General features: G+C 45.4%; 1 protein-coding gene across 2 annotated transcripts in view; it reads left to right on the top strand.

Moving 5' to 3' along the window:
- The first annotated feature begins 332 nt into the window (after nt 1-332).
- The window catches only part of LOC132378881 (general transcription factor II-I repeat domain-containing protein 2A-like), a 35,456-nt gene continuing 20,750 nt past the window's right edge, over nt 333-15,038 (top strand). For both annotated transcript variants that reach the window (XM_059946150.1, XM_059946149.1), the window contains exon 1: nt 333-1,804. In XM_059946150.1, coding sequence (XP_059802133.1) covers nt 603-1,583 — 981 coding nt within the window. In that variant the 5' untranslated portion in view covers nt 333-602 and the 3' untranslated portion in view covers nt 1,584-1,804. The remainder of the gene's footprint in view (nt 1,805-15,038) is intronic.

Raw genomic sequence — 15,038 nt, 5'->3', positions numbered from 1 at the left:
GAGAATGTCGGGTGTTCAATAAGGAGTGGACAACTAAATATCTTTTTACCGAACACAGATCAACTGCTGTATGCCTGATATGCCAAGAGACTGTGGCAGTTTTTAAAGAATATAATATCAGCCGTCACTTTGCCACAAAACATGCCAACTATGCTAGCAACCAGTCAACGAAAGAACGGGAAGCTAATGCTCAGAGGTTGGCAGCTGATTTACAGGCTCAACAAAATTTTTTTCACCGTCAAACTGCCATTCATGACTCAAGTACCAAGGCGAGTTTTATGCTGTCATTCAAATTAGCAAAGACCAGCAAGCCTCTGTCTGAAGGTGAGTTTTTAAAAGAATGTATGGTGGAGACAGCAGGTGTATTGTGTCCGGAGAGCAAAGACAAATTTGAAAAAATCAGTTTATCACGCAGGACAGTGACTCACCGTGTGGAACTGATAGATGAAGATATAACCAGCGACTTAAATAAAAAGGCAGAGTCGTTCACGTTATATTCATTAGCACTGGATGAAAGCAACGATGTAAAAGACACTGCTCAGCTCCTCATTTTTATCTGAGGAATTAACAATACTTTTGAAATAACGGAGGAGTTTTTGACAATGGAGTCTCTGAAAGGAAAAACACGGGGAGAGGATTTGTATGACCGGGTGTCTGCTGTCATCGAAAATATGAAGCTCCCTTGGAGTAAATTTATCAGCGTCACCACAGATGGATCTCCTAATTTGACGGGGAAAAATGTCAGCCTGCTGAGGAGAATACAGAATAAAGTGAAAGATGAAAATCCTGACCAGGATGTTATTTTCCTTCACTGCATCATCCACCAGGAATCTCTATGTAAATCGGTATTACAGCTGAATCATGTTGTGAATCCTGTCGTAAAACTTGTCAACTTTATACGTGCAAGGGGACTTCAGCACCGTCAGTTCATCACGTTCCTGGAGGAAACTGATGCGGATCACCAGGACCTACTTTATCACTCCCGTGTCCGCTGGTTAAGTTTGGGCAAAGTGTTTCAACGAGTATGGGAGCTCAAAGAGGAGATCGGTGCATTTTTGGAGTTACTGAGGAAGGCCGGCGAATTTCCTGAGCTGAGCAACAAGAGCTGGCTTTGTGACTTTGCGTTTGCTGTGGATATATTTTCACACATGAATGAACTGAACGTGAAGCTACAGGGGAAGGATCAGTTTGTGCATGACATGTACACAAACGTGAAAGCCTTTAAGTCCAAGCTGGCTTTTTTCTCCAGGCAAATTTCAAATAAGTTATTCACTCATTTTGCCACACTAGCCACGCTGGAAGAGGCTGGCGCAAATGTGAAAAAATACAGCGAGTCACTGGATGCGCTGCACAGAGAATTCTGCCGTCGCTTTTCTGATTTTGAAAAAATTGACAAGTCACTTCAGTTGGTGGCCTGTCCCCTGTCACAAGATCCTGAAACAGCACCAGAGGAGCTACAGCTGGAACTGATCGACCTTCAGTCTGACCCCGTCTTAAAAGAGAAGTTCAACTCTCTTAAACTGAATGACTTTTATGCTTCACTTGGTAAAGAGGTGTTTCCAAACCTCCGGAGGACGGCATAGAAGATGCTGGCGTTGTTCGGCTCGACCTATTTGTGTGAACAGGCGTTCAGCGTCATGAACATCAACAAAGCCAGCCACAGATCCAAGTTAACTGACCAACACCTCAGATCCATCCTGAGAATCGCCACAACAAAACTAAATCCAGACTTTGATGCGCTGGCTAAAAAGGGAGACCAACAACTCTGTTCCCACTGAAATTAAAAATAAGTTTCTTCGTTGTGGTATGTAAAAAATGCATTTGCAAATATTTTTTTCAATAAGCCTTACATGTTACATGTCATTTCTGTTAAGTGATGGACATGAGTAGTGCGCAGGTGCACGTACGTTCTCAAAATAAAAAATGCGCTCCAGATCAAATAACGCGCTCCGCATACTGGCGTGCTGACACTGTTCTGTCCTTGTGCTGGTCATTGTTAAGTTTTGGCACAGGGGACAATTGAATAAGAAGGAGCAGGACAAGTAGACCTGCATCTCCTACCGTTTATGAAATAAAGACAGTCAGGAGGAGAGTGATGATGATAATATCTTGAAGGATAACAGAATTTTCAGTGCTTTAAAATAATAACTGTTACTATTTAAAAAAGCTGTATTTTATTCATTTAATTTTCAGTGTTTTAAAAGTCATTTCAATAAATAGCTAAATACCATGGGACTTCAAAGGCAGATATTTTGTTGTAATGCATTTGTTCATTTTCAATTGAAATTAAAGCACATGTTTTCTACATATCCCATGATATTTTATTTTCTCTTATGAGGTGTATTACCAAAACACTCCGTCCATCTGCTCCTGGTCCAGCCCCCCTGTCAAATTTTAGAACACTTTGTGGCCCTCACGTCAAAAAGTTTGCCCACCCCTATAATAAATGTTGGCACGCCTGTAAGAGTCTTGTGGTATCCTGGGCAGCACGTATCCTAATGCACCAAGCCTTGTTTGCCTATCACCTTGAACCCATGGCTTCCAGCAACATCTAAATGTTAATCAACACACACAAATGGCTGGAGGAACTCAGCAGGTCAGGCAGCATCCATGGAAATGAATAAACAGTTGACGCTTCAGGCCGAGACCCTTCTCCAAGACTGGAAAGGAAACCAGAAGATGACAGAATATAAAGCTGGGGAGGGAGGGGGCAGTGGAAGGTGGATAGCTAGAAAGTGATAGGTGAAACTAGGCGGGTAGGAAAGTTAAAAGGCTGAAGAGTCTGGGTGAGTACATGGTTGATGAGTTGGCGGTCAGGAGAGATGACAGAGGGGAAGCAGTGAGAGAGGGACTCACTGAACTCCCATCGAAGAGAAGATTTAACCTTCCCAGGGCAGGCATTCCTCGGAGACTTCACATTCATTTGTTCAAACCCCTTCATAGCCCAACCCTGCCTTTTACCCCCTCCTCGCCCAACCCTGGCTTTTACCCCTCCTCGCCCAACTCTGCCTTTTACCCCCTCCTCACCCAATCCCACTCATCACTGTGCTTTCTTCCAGAGATCTTTATCTGCTTTCAGAACAAGAGCATGGGAGCAGGAAAAGGTCATTGATGACTTCTGCACCACTCTCCATGTAATGTGAACACAGTTGGTCTTGAAGCTTCCCTCTCTCTTTACTCTGCTATTTCTGGGTTTTCTGCTGCATTGGTCAATAAATTCCTTCATAAACCTCCCTTGCAATCATTAAAATCCTTCCACCTTCACCAATTTTTTGACCATCTGCACTACTGACTCAGTTGCCTTTTGTCTGATCTAGCTCTTACTAAGTTTTTGGTGACACGCCAGATAATAGAGAAGTGCAAATTTTTGAGTTGCAGACTTTTATATTATTTGGTATTTGGAATAGTGTGTGTGTGTGTGTGTGTGTGTGTGTGTGTGTGTGTGTGTGTGTGTGTGTGTGTGTGTGTGTTTGTGTGTGTTTGTGTGTGTGTGTGTGTGTGTGTGTGTGTGTGTGTGTGTGTGTGTGTGTGTGTGTGTGTGTGTGTGTGTGTGAGAGAGAGAGAGATACCCATGCCATAACCCTGGTCTGATCTACAATCCTTTGCATGATGAAAGCTGACTTCATTCTATTAATCAGATTTGCTCTGGTGATCCTCCAAGTCCTTAACACCAACTCTAACAGAAACTCCACTCATGGTGTGTCCATTGTCAATGAGAACACCAGCTCACGACCATGACCATACCCAAATTATATCTGCACAGTCCTGACACAGGACTTTGACTGGAAACATCAACAAATCCTTCCTTTTCGCTGATGATATTGCTCAACCCATTGAACATGTCCAGCAAATTGCTTGTTATAACTGTCCACGACCCCTCCAAGTGCATTTGCTCAATCTGTTCAGGCTCACCAGCCTGCTACCCATGAGAAATGGCTCAATGAACGCTACCCAGTGAACCCTCTGCCAAGCTACCGACTTGCCCTCTTCTGCCAATCCCACATCCTTGCAAGAGATCTCATGATTCATCCTCGCACACACTGAGGATCCATCATGGGATCCCTCATGCACTTGATTCCAGGAGAAGTTTAGGAAGTAAGTTAAGGAAACATGCTGTAGAAAACCCAGCCATGGCAGGGTAAAGAGAGTGGGAATCCATAGATAAGTTACAATTGATTGTGTGTAGGATGGGTCCAGCAGACAGGTCCAGATCCTGCACACATATCAACACCTGAACCTCCCCAAAAGTAAACCAGTTTTTGTAAAATCCCAGAGTCAAGGCTAGAATACTTCTTATTATTAAAGAATATGGAAATTACATTGTACCAGGGTTTAACAGAACTCCCAATTCAATCACAAAATAGATTAGAACTTCTATGTCAATATTAAAAACCATACAGTGGCTTCTAAAGAATAATAAAATATGGCAAATATGTATTTTGTGATCTTAATGAAGCATGTCGGACCCTGAGGGAGTTTGTCAGGAATTATGTCAAGATGTGTTTTCTTGGTTTGATGGAAGAATCTCGAATGAGGGACATGGACTAAAGGACAGTCATTTAAATCTGAATTTTAAAGGAATTTCTTCTTGCAGCAAATGGTCTATCTCTGGAATTCACTACCCCAGAGCATTACGAGGGTCAAAGCATTCAAAGTGAAGTTAAATATATTTTTAAGACATCAGGGAATTGAGGAGAATGGGAAACTGACACTGAATGAGAGTTGGTAGATGGATAAATTGGTTTATGATTGTTATACATTCAGTAGTCACTAGATTAGGTATTTGCTGCACTAATGAAACAGCCATTGAGTGTACGTTGTGGTCTTCTGCTGCTGTAGCCCATCTACTTCAACGTCCACAGTTTTGTGTGTTCAGAAATGCTCTCCTGCACATTACTGTTGGAATGAATGGTTAAACCAGCGGGGGAGAAGATAATCCTCCCATAGCCAGGATAGTCATAGTCATGATATGGGAGCTGCCTGAAAAGCCAGGTGGGTAGACCACAGGAGATGCTTCTGACAGATGACACTTTAATGTTCAGGTACAGACCCAACGAGGCAGCCACTGGACTCACGTTAAACCGTATGACTCACCTTCTTGTCACCCCCACAGCCAAGTCCCCCCTTAAGCAGCGTCATTACAAAGAATTAAAGTGATGAACACCAGTCGGTTGCATCACATCTGACCATGCTGATGAACCCACCGATGAAAGAGAATGGAAACTCCAGAGCAGAACGCACAGAGAGAGAGAGTGGGTTAGCAAATAGCGAATAAAGTTTAAAGTATTATGGTAACTATACTTTGTAATAAGGGCTGGTTCTTGGAGGTAGATGATTAGTTGTATAGATCAGAATAGAAAGGGGAAAATAGGTGGGAAGGGAATCCGAGTTGAGGCAGAGACGTCAAGTTCCATAACCGAGAAAGAGAGAAGACATCACACGCAGTATTGGAAGGCAGCCACTCCAGCTGAATGGGAAGTGACCACGAGTAAGCTGGGCCCGTTCAGTAGATGAGCCAGTGATCGAAAGGATAGACTGGGAAAGGGGTGTCATCAGGGGAGGTCCTTGCTGCTATTCAAATGCAGACCACCCCAAATCCTCCTGTGGGTCAATCAAAAAGACTGGTTGTCAAGATCATTGTGATAATCTTCTGTTATGGCATGGAGTGTGAGCTGTTACCTGTGAAACTAAAAGTTATCTTGCTGTGGCCCTGCCACAGAGTAAGTACTGACAGTTTCCACATAGTTTTAGCTCTTAGAGATTGAAGGGGTAAAGAGGGTGTGATGAAATTTCTAGAATGCTTTATTGCCATTTCTGCACATTCTTGTAAATAGCTAATTAGGGATGTCAGATAGTGTAGATGTAGGTACACATAGGTTAATAATTGGGGAAATGGTCGGAAGTAAAGGGCAGTTTTGCTGTCCTGCTTAATCAGATTCTCCTTAAAGTTTGGGCTTCCTAGGACAGGTTTATGTCCAGGGGCCAAGAGGAGGGTATGTTAAGAGTACCACCCACACTCAGATCTGTTTAGGTCAACAGCTACAGAACTATGGAGTATCAAAGGATATTGTCATGGTCTGGTCCATTGACTCCTCATTTCAGTTGATTTCCTTTTCCCCGTGTCCTCCTGGACTCCTTCATTAGGGCACCTAATTCTCATCTGAACCAGCAGCATAAAAACTCTGGCTTACATCTACTCTGGACTGGACCGTCACTTCAGCCAGAGAGGCAAAACATGTTCTGGGCTGCCGAGAATAGTGGACTCTAAGTTGCTTCGGGAGTTCTGTCATTTTTGTGTCCAGCTGAGTATTGCCAGCCATTTGCCCGCTACTCCAAGTCAAGATACGAGTTGTCTGCCATTGGTTGGTTTTGTCAACTCGTGTCCAGCTGAGGATTGCCAGCCATTTGCCGCTCCTCCAAGTCCAGGTCCAAGCTCCGTGTCCGAGTCCAAGCCCGAGTCCTTGCTCAGTGTCCAAATCCGAGTCCCAGCTCAGTGTCCAAATCCGAGTCCCAGCTCTGTGTCCAAATCCGAGTCCCGGCTCTGTGTCCAAATCCGAGTCCCGGCTCTGTGTCCAAATCCGAGTCCCGGCTCAGTGTCCAAATCCGAGTCCCGGCTCTGTGTCCAAATCCGAGTCCCGGCTCAGTGTCCAAATCCGAGTCCCGGCTCAGTGTCCAAATCCGAGTCCCGGCTCTGTGTCCAAATCCGAGTCCCGGCTCAGTGTCCAAATCCGAGTCCCGGCTCTGTGTCCAAATCCGAGTCCCGGCTCAGTGTCCAAATCCGAGTCCCGGCTCAGTGTCCAAATCCGAGTCCCGGCTCAGTGTCCAAATCCGAGTCCCGGCTCTGTGTCCAAATCCGAGTCCCGGCTCAGTGTCCAAATCCGAGTCCCGGCTCAGTGTCCAAATCCGAGTCCCGGCTCAGTGTCCAAATCCGAGTCCCAGCTCTGTGTCCAAATCCGAGTTCCGGCTGTGTGTCCAAGCCCAAGTCCCAGTTTAGATTCCGTCTTCTTGTCCAAGTCCAGGCTCCATGACCAAGCTTCAGGTCCAGGCTCCTCCATGATGTTGTCCACTTAAGTATCTAATCCTCATTCCCCAGCCATCCTCGCAACTATTAATAAACATGCATCTGTTAATGCTATCCACATGTTGGTGTCCTGCACTTGGGTCCTCCTCCAGTCATCCATTCCAACAGATATGTCAGTCAGCTGAATTGGTAGATATGGTGTCTGTCTGTCTATATGTAAGAGACCGGCTACCAAAGGTTTCAAAGGTATGTTTAATGTCAGAGAGATGTATACAATAGACATCCTGAAATGCTTTTTCTTCCAAACCATCTACAAAAACAGAGGAGTGCCCAAAGAATGAATGACAGTTAAATGTGAGAACCCCAAAGTAACCCCCCCAGCTTCCCTCCCTCCTGTGCGTGTGGCAGCAAGTAGTGAACCCCACTTCCCAACAAAAAAAAAGTATTGGCCCCTGCCACCAAGCACTCGAGTGTGAGCAAGGCAACGACAAAGACACAGGCTCTCAGTGCTCACTCCAAAGACTTTGCGTTTCACCCAGTATTCAACATACAACAGCTCTCTCTCTCTCTCTCTCTCTCTCTCTCTAATAAGAGAGAAATAGATGTCTCTATGTCACAGCGAGAGGGGAGACATAACAAACAGGTCACTGGTTTATGATGTTAAAAGCCTGTCATTTTGTGTCATTTTTTTCTGAGCTCTGTGCCCAAAGATCTCAGGTCTCTGGGCACACAGCCAGAGTTCTTCTGATGGTCTGTCGGCACACCGACCTTCGATCCGCCCGTCTCCAGAGCCTGGAGTTCCTAGGCCTCCAAAGGCGAGCCCAACTCTTAGGACGCACTTTTGGCATGAAGGATAACGGCTCGTCATGAAACCCCCAGGTGCGGGTCCCATTCCCGCAAAGAACCAAAGTCAGCATGTAACTCCAGGTTAGGGTCTTCAAAAGAACCCTGAAATGGAAAAATAAAGATATTAAAGATGGGAATAGAGCTGTTTCTGAAGATACAGTGCCATGTAATTTGTTGAGACAGGGTTACCAGTTGTGAAAATTGGTTACTGACTGCTTGGGTCACCAGAAGGAGAGTGTGTATATTTGTTTGGTGGGATTAAGTGTAACGTGGCTACTGTGAACACATTGATAGTATGGCAGATATCGCATGGGACTCCAGAGGGTGTGTGCATACTTGTTTGGAGAATTCTTTGTGTATGTCTGATTGTATGTGAGAAAACCTGAGAAACAAAGCCTAAGAAAGGTGATAGTACCAAAATATTTAACCTTCTACATAAAAGGGAAATGGCAACATCATGAGCTCTGTTATGAAGAGGGGTAAAGCTCACAGAGTATATAATCCATAAACTTGAGAAGGTTGAAGAATGGACAGAGCTGGGTGGGTTAAGGCCTAGAGCCTGGGGGAACATTAGCTGTGGTGGAAAGGCCAATCAAAGAGCAAGGGAGAAAAAAAGTGGGTCATGGATATTTGCAAGAGAGAACAAAGTGCCTGGAATCACATTGTGGATTCAGAGCAAGAAGGCAGCGAGCGGAACAGCTAAGGATTTCCGGAGAGAAGGCGTTTGACTTCTCAGGGTAAAAGAGAGGCAAGACTGCGCAGGCACATGACGTCAGCCAGTAGAGTGGGAGGTCCTGGAGTCTCCCGGATGGCCATATCTACACCCAGTGTGTCGAGCTGCAGCTCCTAAGAGACCGCGTTAGGGAACTGGAGCTGCAGCTCGATGACCTTTGTCTGGTCAGGGAGAGCGAGGAGGTGATAGAAAGGAGTTATAGGCAAGTGGTCACACCGGGGCCACAGGAGACAGACAGGTGGGTCATGGTTAGGAGGGGGTAGGGGAAGAGTCAGGTACTGGAGAGTACCTCTGTGGCTGTACCCCTTGACAATAAGTACTCCTGATTGAGTACTGTTGGGGGACGGGGCAGCATACCTGGGGGAAGCAACGTGGCAATGTCTCTGGCACAGAGTCCAGCCCTGTGGCTCAGAAGGGTAAGGAAGGGAAGAAGAAGGCAGTAGTGATAGGGGACTATATAGTTAGGGGGTCAGACAGGCGATTCTGTGGACGCAGGAAAGAAACTCAGATGGTAGTTTGCCTCCCAGGTGCCAGGGTCTGAGATGTTTCAGATCGTGTCCAAAATAACTTGCGGTAGGAGGGAGAACAGCCAGAGGTCATGGTACATATTGGTACCAATGACATAGGAAGGAAAAGGGAAGAGGTCCTGAAAAACGACTACAGGGAGTTAGGAAGGAAGTTGAGAAGCAGGACCGCAAAGGTAGTAATCTTGGGATTAATGCCTGTGCCATGCGACGATGAATATAGGAATAGAATGAGGTGGAGGATAAATGAGTGGCTGAGGGATTGGAGCAGGGATTCAGATTTCTGGATCACTGGGACCTCATTTGGGGTAGGTATGACCTGTACCAAAAGGACGGGTTGCACTTGAATCCCAAGGGGACCAATATCCTGGTGGGGAGGTTTGCTAAGGCTACTGGGGAGAGTTTAAACTAGAATTGTTGGGGGTGGGAACTGAACTGAAGGATTAGGGAAGAGGAGGTTAGCTCACAAATAGAGAAAGTTTGTAGACAGTGAGAGTGGGAGGATAGGCAGGTGATAGAGAAGGGACAGGCTCAGACCAAAGGATTGAGATGTATCTATTTTAACGCAAGGAGTGTTGTGAACAAAGTGGATGAGCTTAGAGCGTGGATCAGGACTCGGAGCTATGATGTGGTGGCCTTTACAGAGACTTGGATGACTCAGGGACAGGAATGGTTACTTCAAGTGCCGGGTTTTAGATGTTTCAGAAAGGACAGGGAAGGAGTCAAAAGAGGTGGGGGTGTGGCACAGTTGATCAGAGATAGTGTCATGGCTGCAGAAAAGGTGGACGTTATAGAGGGATTGTCTTCAGAGTCTCTGTGGGCGGAAGTTAGGAATAGGAAGAGGTCAATAACTTTACTGGGTGTTTTTTATAGGCTGCCCAATAGTAACAGGGATATCGAGGAGCAGATAGGGAAACAGATTCTGGAAAGGTGTATAATAACAGAGTTGTCATGATGGGAGATTCTAATTTCCCAAATATCAATTGACTTCTCTGTAGAACGAAGGGTTTAGATGGGGTGGAGTTTGTTAGGTGCATTCAGGAAGGTTTCTTTGCACAATATGTAGAAAAGCCTACAAGAGGAGAGACTGTATTCAGTGGGTGAGCATTTGGAGATAGTGATCATAATTCTATCTCCTTAACAATATCATTGGAGAGAGATAGTAACAGACATGTTAGAAAAATGTTTAATTGGAGTAAGGGGAATTATGAAGCTCTCAGGCAGGAAATTGGAAGCTTAAATTGGGAACAGATGTTCTCAGGGAAAAGTACGGAAGAAATGCGGCAAATATTCAGGAGATATTTGTGTGGTGTTCTGCAAAGGTGTGTTCCAATGCGACAGGGAAGTTATGGTAGGGTACAGGTACCGTGGTATAAAAAGGCTGTTATAAACCTAGTCAAGAAGAAAAGGAAAACTTATAAAAGGTTCAGAGAGGTAGGTAATGTTAGAGATCAAAAAGGTTATAAGGCTAACAGGAAGGAGCTTAAATAGGAAATCAGGCCTTTGTGGGTAAGATTAAGGAAAACCCCAGGGCATTCTACAAGTATGAAAAGAGCAAGAGGATAAGATGTGAAAGAATAGGACCTATCAAGTGTGACAGTGGGAAAGTGTGTATGGAGTCAGAGGAAATAGCAGAGGTACTTAATGAATATGTTACTTCAGTATTTACTATGGAAAAGGATCTTGGTGATTGTAGTGATGACTTGCAGTGGATTGAAAAGCTTGAGCATGTAGATGTTAAGAAAGAGGATGTGCTGGAGCTTTTGGAAAGCATCAATTTGGATAAGTCACCGGGACCAGATGAGATGTACCCCAGGCTACTGTGGGAGGTGAGGGAGGAGATTGCTGAGTCTCTGGTAATGATCTTTGAATCATCAATGGGGATGGGAGAGGTTCTGGAGGATTGGTGGGTTCCAAATGTTGTTCCTTTATTCAAGAAAGGGAGTAGAGATAGCCCAGGAAATTATAGACAAGTGAGTCTTATTTTAATGGTTGGTAAGTTGATGGAGAAGATCCTGAGAGGCAGTATTTATGAACATTTGGAGAGGTATAATATGATTAGGAATAGTCAGCATGGCTTTGTCAAAGGCAGGTCGTGCCTTACAAGCCTAATTGAATTTTTTGAGGATGTGACTAAACACATTGATGAAGGAAGAGCTGTAGATGTAGTGTATGTAGATTTCAGTAAGGCATTTGATAAGGTACCCCATGCAAGGCCTATTGAGAAGTAAGGAGGCATGGGATCCAAGGGGACATTGCTTTGTGGATCCAGAATGGGCTTGCCCACAGAAGGCAAAGAGAGGTTGTAGACGGGTCATATTCTGCATGGAGGTTAGTGACCAGTGGTGTTTTTCAGGGATCTGTTCTGGGACCCTTATTCTTCATGATTTTTATAAATGACCTGAATGAGGAAGTTGAGGGATGGGTTAGTAAGTTTGCTGATGATACAAGGGTTGGAGATGTTGTGGATAGTGTGGAGAGCTGTCAGATGTTACAGTGGGACATTGATAGGATGCAAAACTGGGCTGAGAAATAGCAGATGTTCAACCCAGGTAACTCAAGTGATTCACTTTGGTAGGTCAAGTATGATGGCAGAATATAGTATTAATGTTAAGACTCTTGGCAGTGTGGAGGATTAGAGGGATCTTTGGGTCTAAGTCCATAGGGCACTGAAAGCAGCTGTGCAGGTTGACTCTGTGGTTAAGACAGTGAATTGGCCATTAATAGTGGAATTGAATTTAGGAGCCAAGAGGTAATGTTGCAGCTATTTAGGACGCTGGTCAGACCCCACTTGGAATACTGTGCTCAGTTCTGGTCGCCTCACTACAGGAAGGATGTGGAAACTATATAAAAGGTGCAGAGGAGATTTACAAGGATGTTGCCTGGATTGGGGAGCATGCCTTATGAGAATAGGTTGAGTGAACTTGGCCTTTTCTCCTTGGGGCGACGGAGGATGAGAGGTGACCTGATAGAAGTGTATAAGATGATGAGAGGCATTGATCATGTGGATAATCAGCTTTTCTCCAGGGCTGAAATGGTTGCCACAAGAGGAGACAGGTTTAAGGTGCTGGGGAGTAGGTACAGTGGAGATGTCAGGGATAAGTTCTTTACACAGAGAGTGATAAGTGCGTGGAATGGGCTGCTGGCAACGGTGGTGGAGGTGGATACGATGTCTTTTAAGAGACTTTTGGATAGGTACACGGAGCTTAGAAAAATAGAGGGAAATGGGTAAGCTTAGTCATTTCTAAGGTAGGGTCATGTTCGGCACAACTTTGTGGGCCGAAGGGCCTGTGTTGTGCTGTAAGTTTTCTATGTTCTATGTTCTAAATAATAGAGTTACAGAAGAATGGGGATGATTGTAGGGAATGGCGAGGTGGTGTATAAGTGAGAGCAGGTCAGATTGAAGGAACAGTTAGAACACTTATGGGGAGAGAGAGAGAGAGAAAGGGAGAGAGAGAGAGGGAGGGACAAAGAGAGAGAGTGGGGGAGGGAGAGAAAGTGGGGGGAGGGAGAGAGAAAGAGGGGGAGAGGGAGGGAGAGAGAGTGGGGGAGAGAGAAAGGGAGAGAGAAAGAGGGGAGAGAGAGGGAGGGAGAGAGAGAAAGTGGGGGGAGGGAGAGAGAGAGAGAGTGGGGGGAGAGAGAGAGGGAGGGAGGGAGAGAAAGTGGGGGGAGGGAGAGAGGGAGAGTGGGTGGAGGGAGAGGGAGAGAGACAGAGACATGGGTGAAACACAGACAGAACAATTAGGACAATACAATACTGAATTAGTCAGAGATCTGTAGGTGGGTGCTCTCTGGGCAACAGAGTTGGGAATATCTGCTGAGGAAGTTGATGAGGTAAATTGGGCCAGGGAGCTGACAAGTACCTACAAACAGGAGAGGTTATACCCAGTACTGCCTGCCAGAATGGCACCAAGCAATGCAGGATCAAAATCCTGATGACCCCAGCCAGCCTCACACACTCATCCCCACCATCCACAAATCCTTCACCCCAGGGGAAAAGCAGAACCTTCTATCCAATCTACCCTTGTTTAGGGTTGCGTGTGACAATGCAGAATTTTGGTATAAGTTAGAGGAAATGATTGAAATCCACCAGATGCTCTCCAAAGGTATGCACATATTGGTTATATGCCTCATTTGGAGATTGTGTCCTAACAGGAGAAGGGGACATGAGAGTCCGCCATTAAGACAGATGGAGCCTACAACAGAACCTAAGTCCCCAACCACCCTCTCTGTCCAATCTGACTGCTGACCAGATTATAGAACCAGTATAAACAGCCTTGAGGTCAGACAAATAGCCATCTGTACCATCATCAGCACTGGTGATCCACAGATGTACACAACAGCATTGTTCATGGCCCGGTTGTGGTGAACTACATATACCTGTCTGGACACGCCTCTCTGCTGACTGCTCCTGTGGCTCCTCCCACAGACCCCTGTATAAAGGCAATTGGAGGCACTGCTCCTCCCTCAGTCTCCAGGATGTTGTGTGATGTTCTCTTGCTGCTGACCGTGCTTTCTTCCAGCTAATAAAAGCCTATCTCAACTCACGTCTCCAAGAGTTATTGATGGTGCATCACCGGTATTGCAAAGTTAGTGGACACGGGCATCAGTAACTGAGCTGCCCTTTCCAATAACTGGAGAAGCTACTTATAGTTTGGGTGTAGGGGGAATGCTGGGTATTTAGTAGTTCAGAAATATTTGAGTAATCTTACATGTGTGTGTGTTTGATTAAGCATTCTTGTTTGTTTAAATAATTCAACATCAACAGGCACTCAGTAATTCTATAATTAAAAGAGCAAGCTTTTCAGAAGTGCTTTGAAATGTTCCATGGTACTAGCCTGGCATATCTCAGTCAGCAGAGTATTCCAGGCTTTAGGTGCATAAGAACAAAAGGCTGCATCACTAGTTTTTATGTGCTTGGTTCGAGAAACATTAAACATGGCAGTATTTGCAGATCTAATATTACAGTTAGGGATGTCAAGGGATAGACACTCCAAAATCTACGGAGGAACTAGGTTACTCAGAACCTTATATACAATTAAGAGTATTTTAATCTGATATTTAGTCTGATACCAACCTGGCTCTCAAGGAAATGTACAAGGTCATTAACACGCTGGAGACTGCACACTCAGAGGATGCCTTCATTGTCACCGGTGATTTTAATCAAGCGTCACTGACAAAAGTCACTCCAAAGTTTTGTCAGCACATCCAGGTGAGCACTCGTGGAGATTACACACTTGACCACTGCTGCACTCCCTTCCGCAAAGCTTACAAAGCTCTCCTTTGCACAGCTTTTGGAAAATCAGATTACTTTTGCTGATGTACAGGCAGAAGCTGAAACAAAAGGCAGCTGTAGTTAAAATTGGCCACTGTTGGTCTGGCCAATTGGCCTCCATGCTGCAGAGCTGCTTCAATGATGTCTTCATGATGAGGATGTCTCCAAGCTCACGGTTGGAGCCAGTGCTTCATCCAGAAGGGCATCGACGATGTTGTCCCCCAGAAGTCAGTCAGGGTCTTCTCAAACCAGAAACCCTGAAACAGAGCGACATCGGGCTTGCATCGCTGCAGATCAACTAGAGCTCAGGAAAAGCAGCTACGATCTGTGCAAAGCTATCAAGGCTGCGAAACAACAATAAAAGGAGAAGATTGAGTCAAAATTCACAACAACCTGCACACGTGACTTGTTACCATCGCAGACTTCGAAGCCAAATGTTGTGCCGCCGCTGACATAGCGGCCTCTCTCCCAGATGAGCTCAATGGCTTTTACGCTCAGTTTGATGTCGCTAACTCTGAGCCTCCGAGGAAGGCTACCACTACTCCTGCAGCCTGGGCATCTCTCAGGCTGAGGTACGCAGATGTTTCCAACAAGTGGACAGCTGCAAGGCTGCAGGACCAGACAGCGTCCCAGGGTGAG

The sequence above is a fragment of the Hypanus sabinus genome, chromosome 21 (assembly GCF_030144855.1).
Source record: "Hypanus sabinus isolate sHypSab1 chromosome 21, sHypSab1.hap1, whole genome shotgun sequence".
Classification (NCBI taxonomy): Eukaryota; Metazoa; Chordata; class Chondrichthyes; order Myliobatiformes; family Dasyatidae; genus Hypanus; species Hypanus sabinus.
Note: the sequence above shows the minus strand (reverse complement) of the source record. Positions and strands in the feature narration are given on the sequence as shown.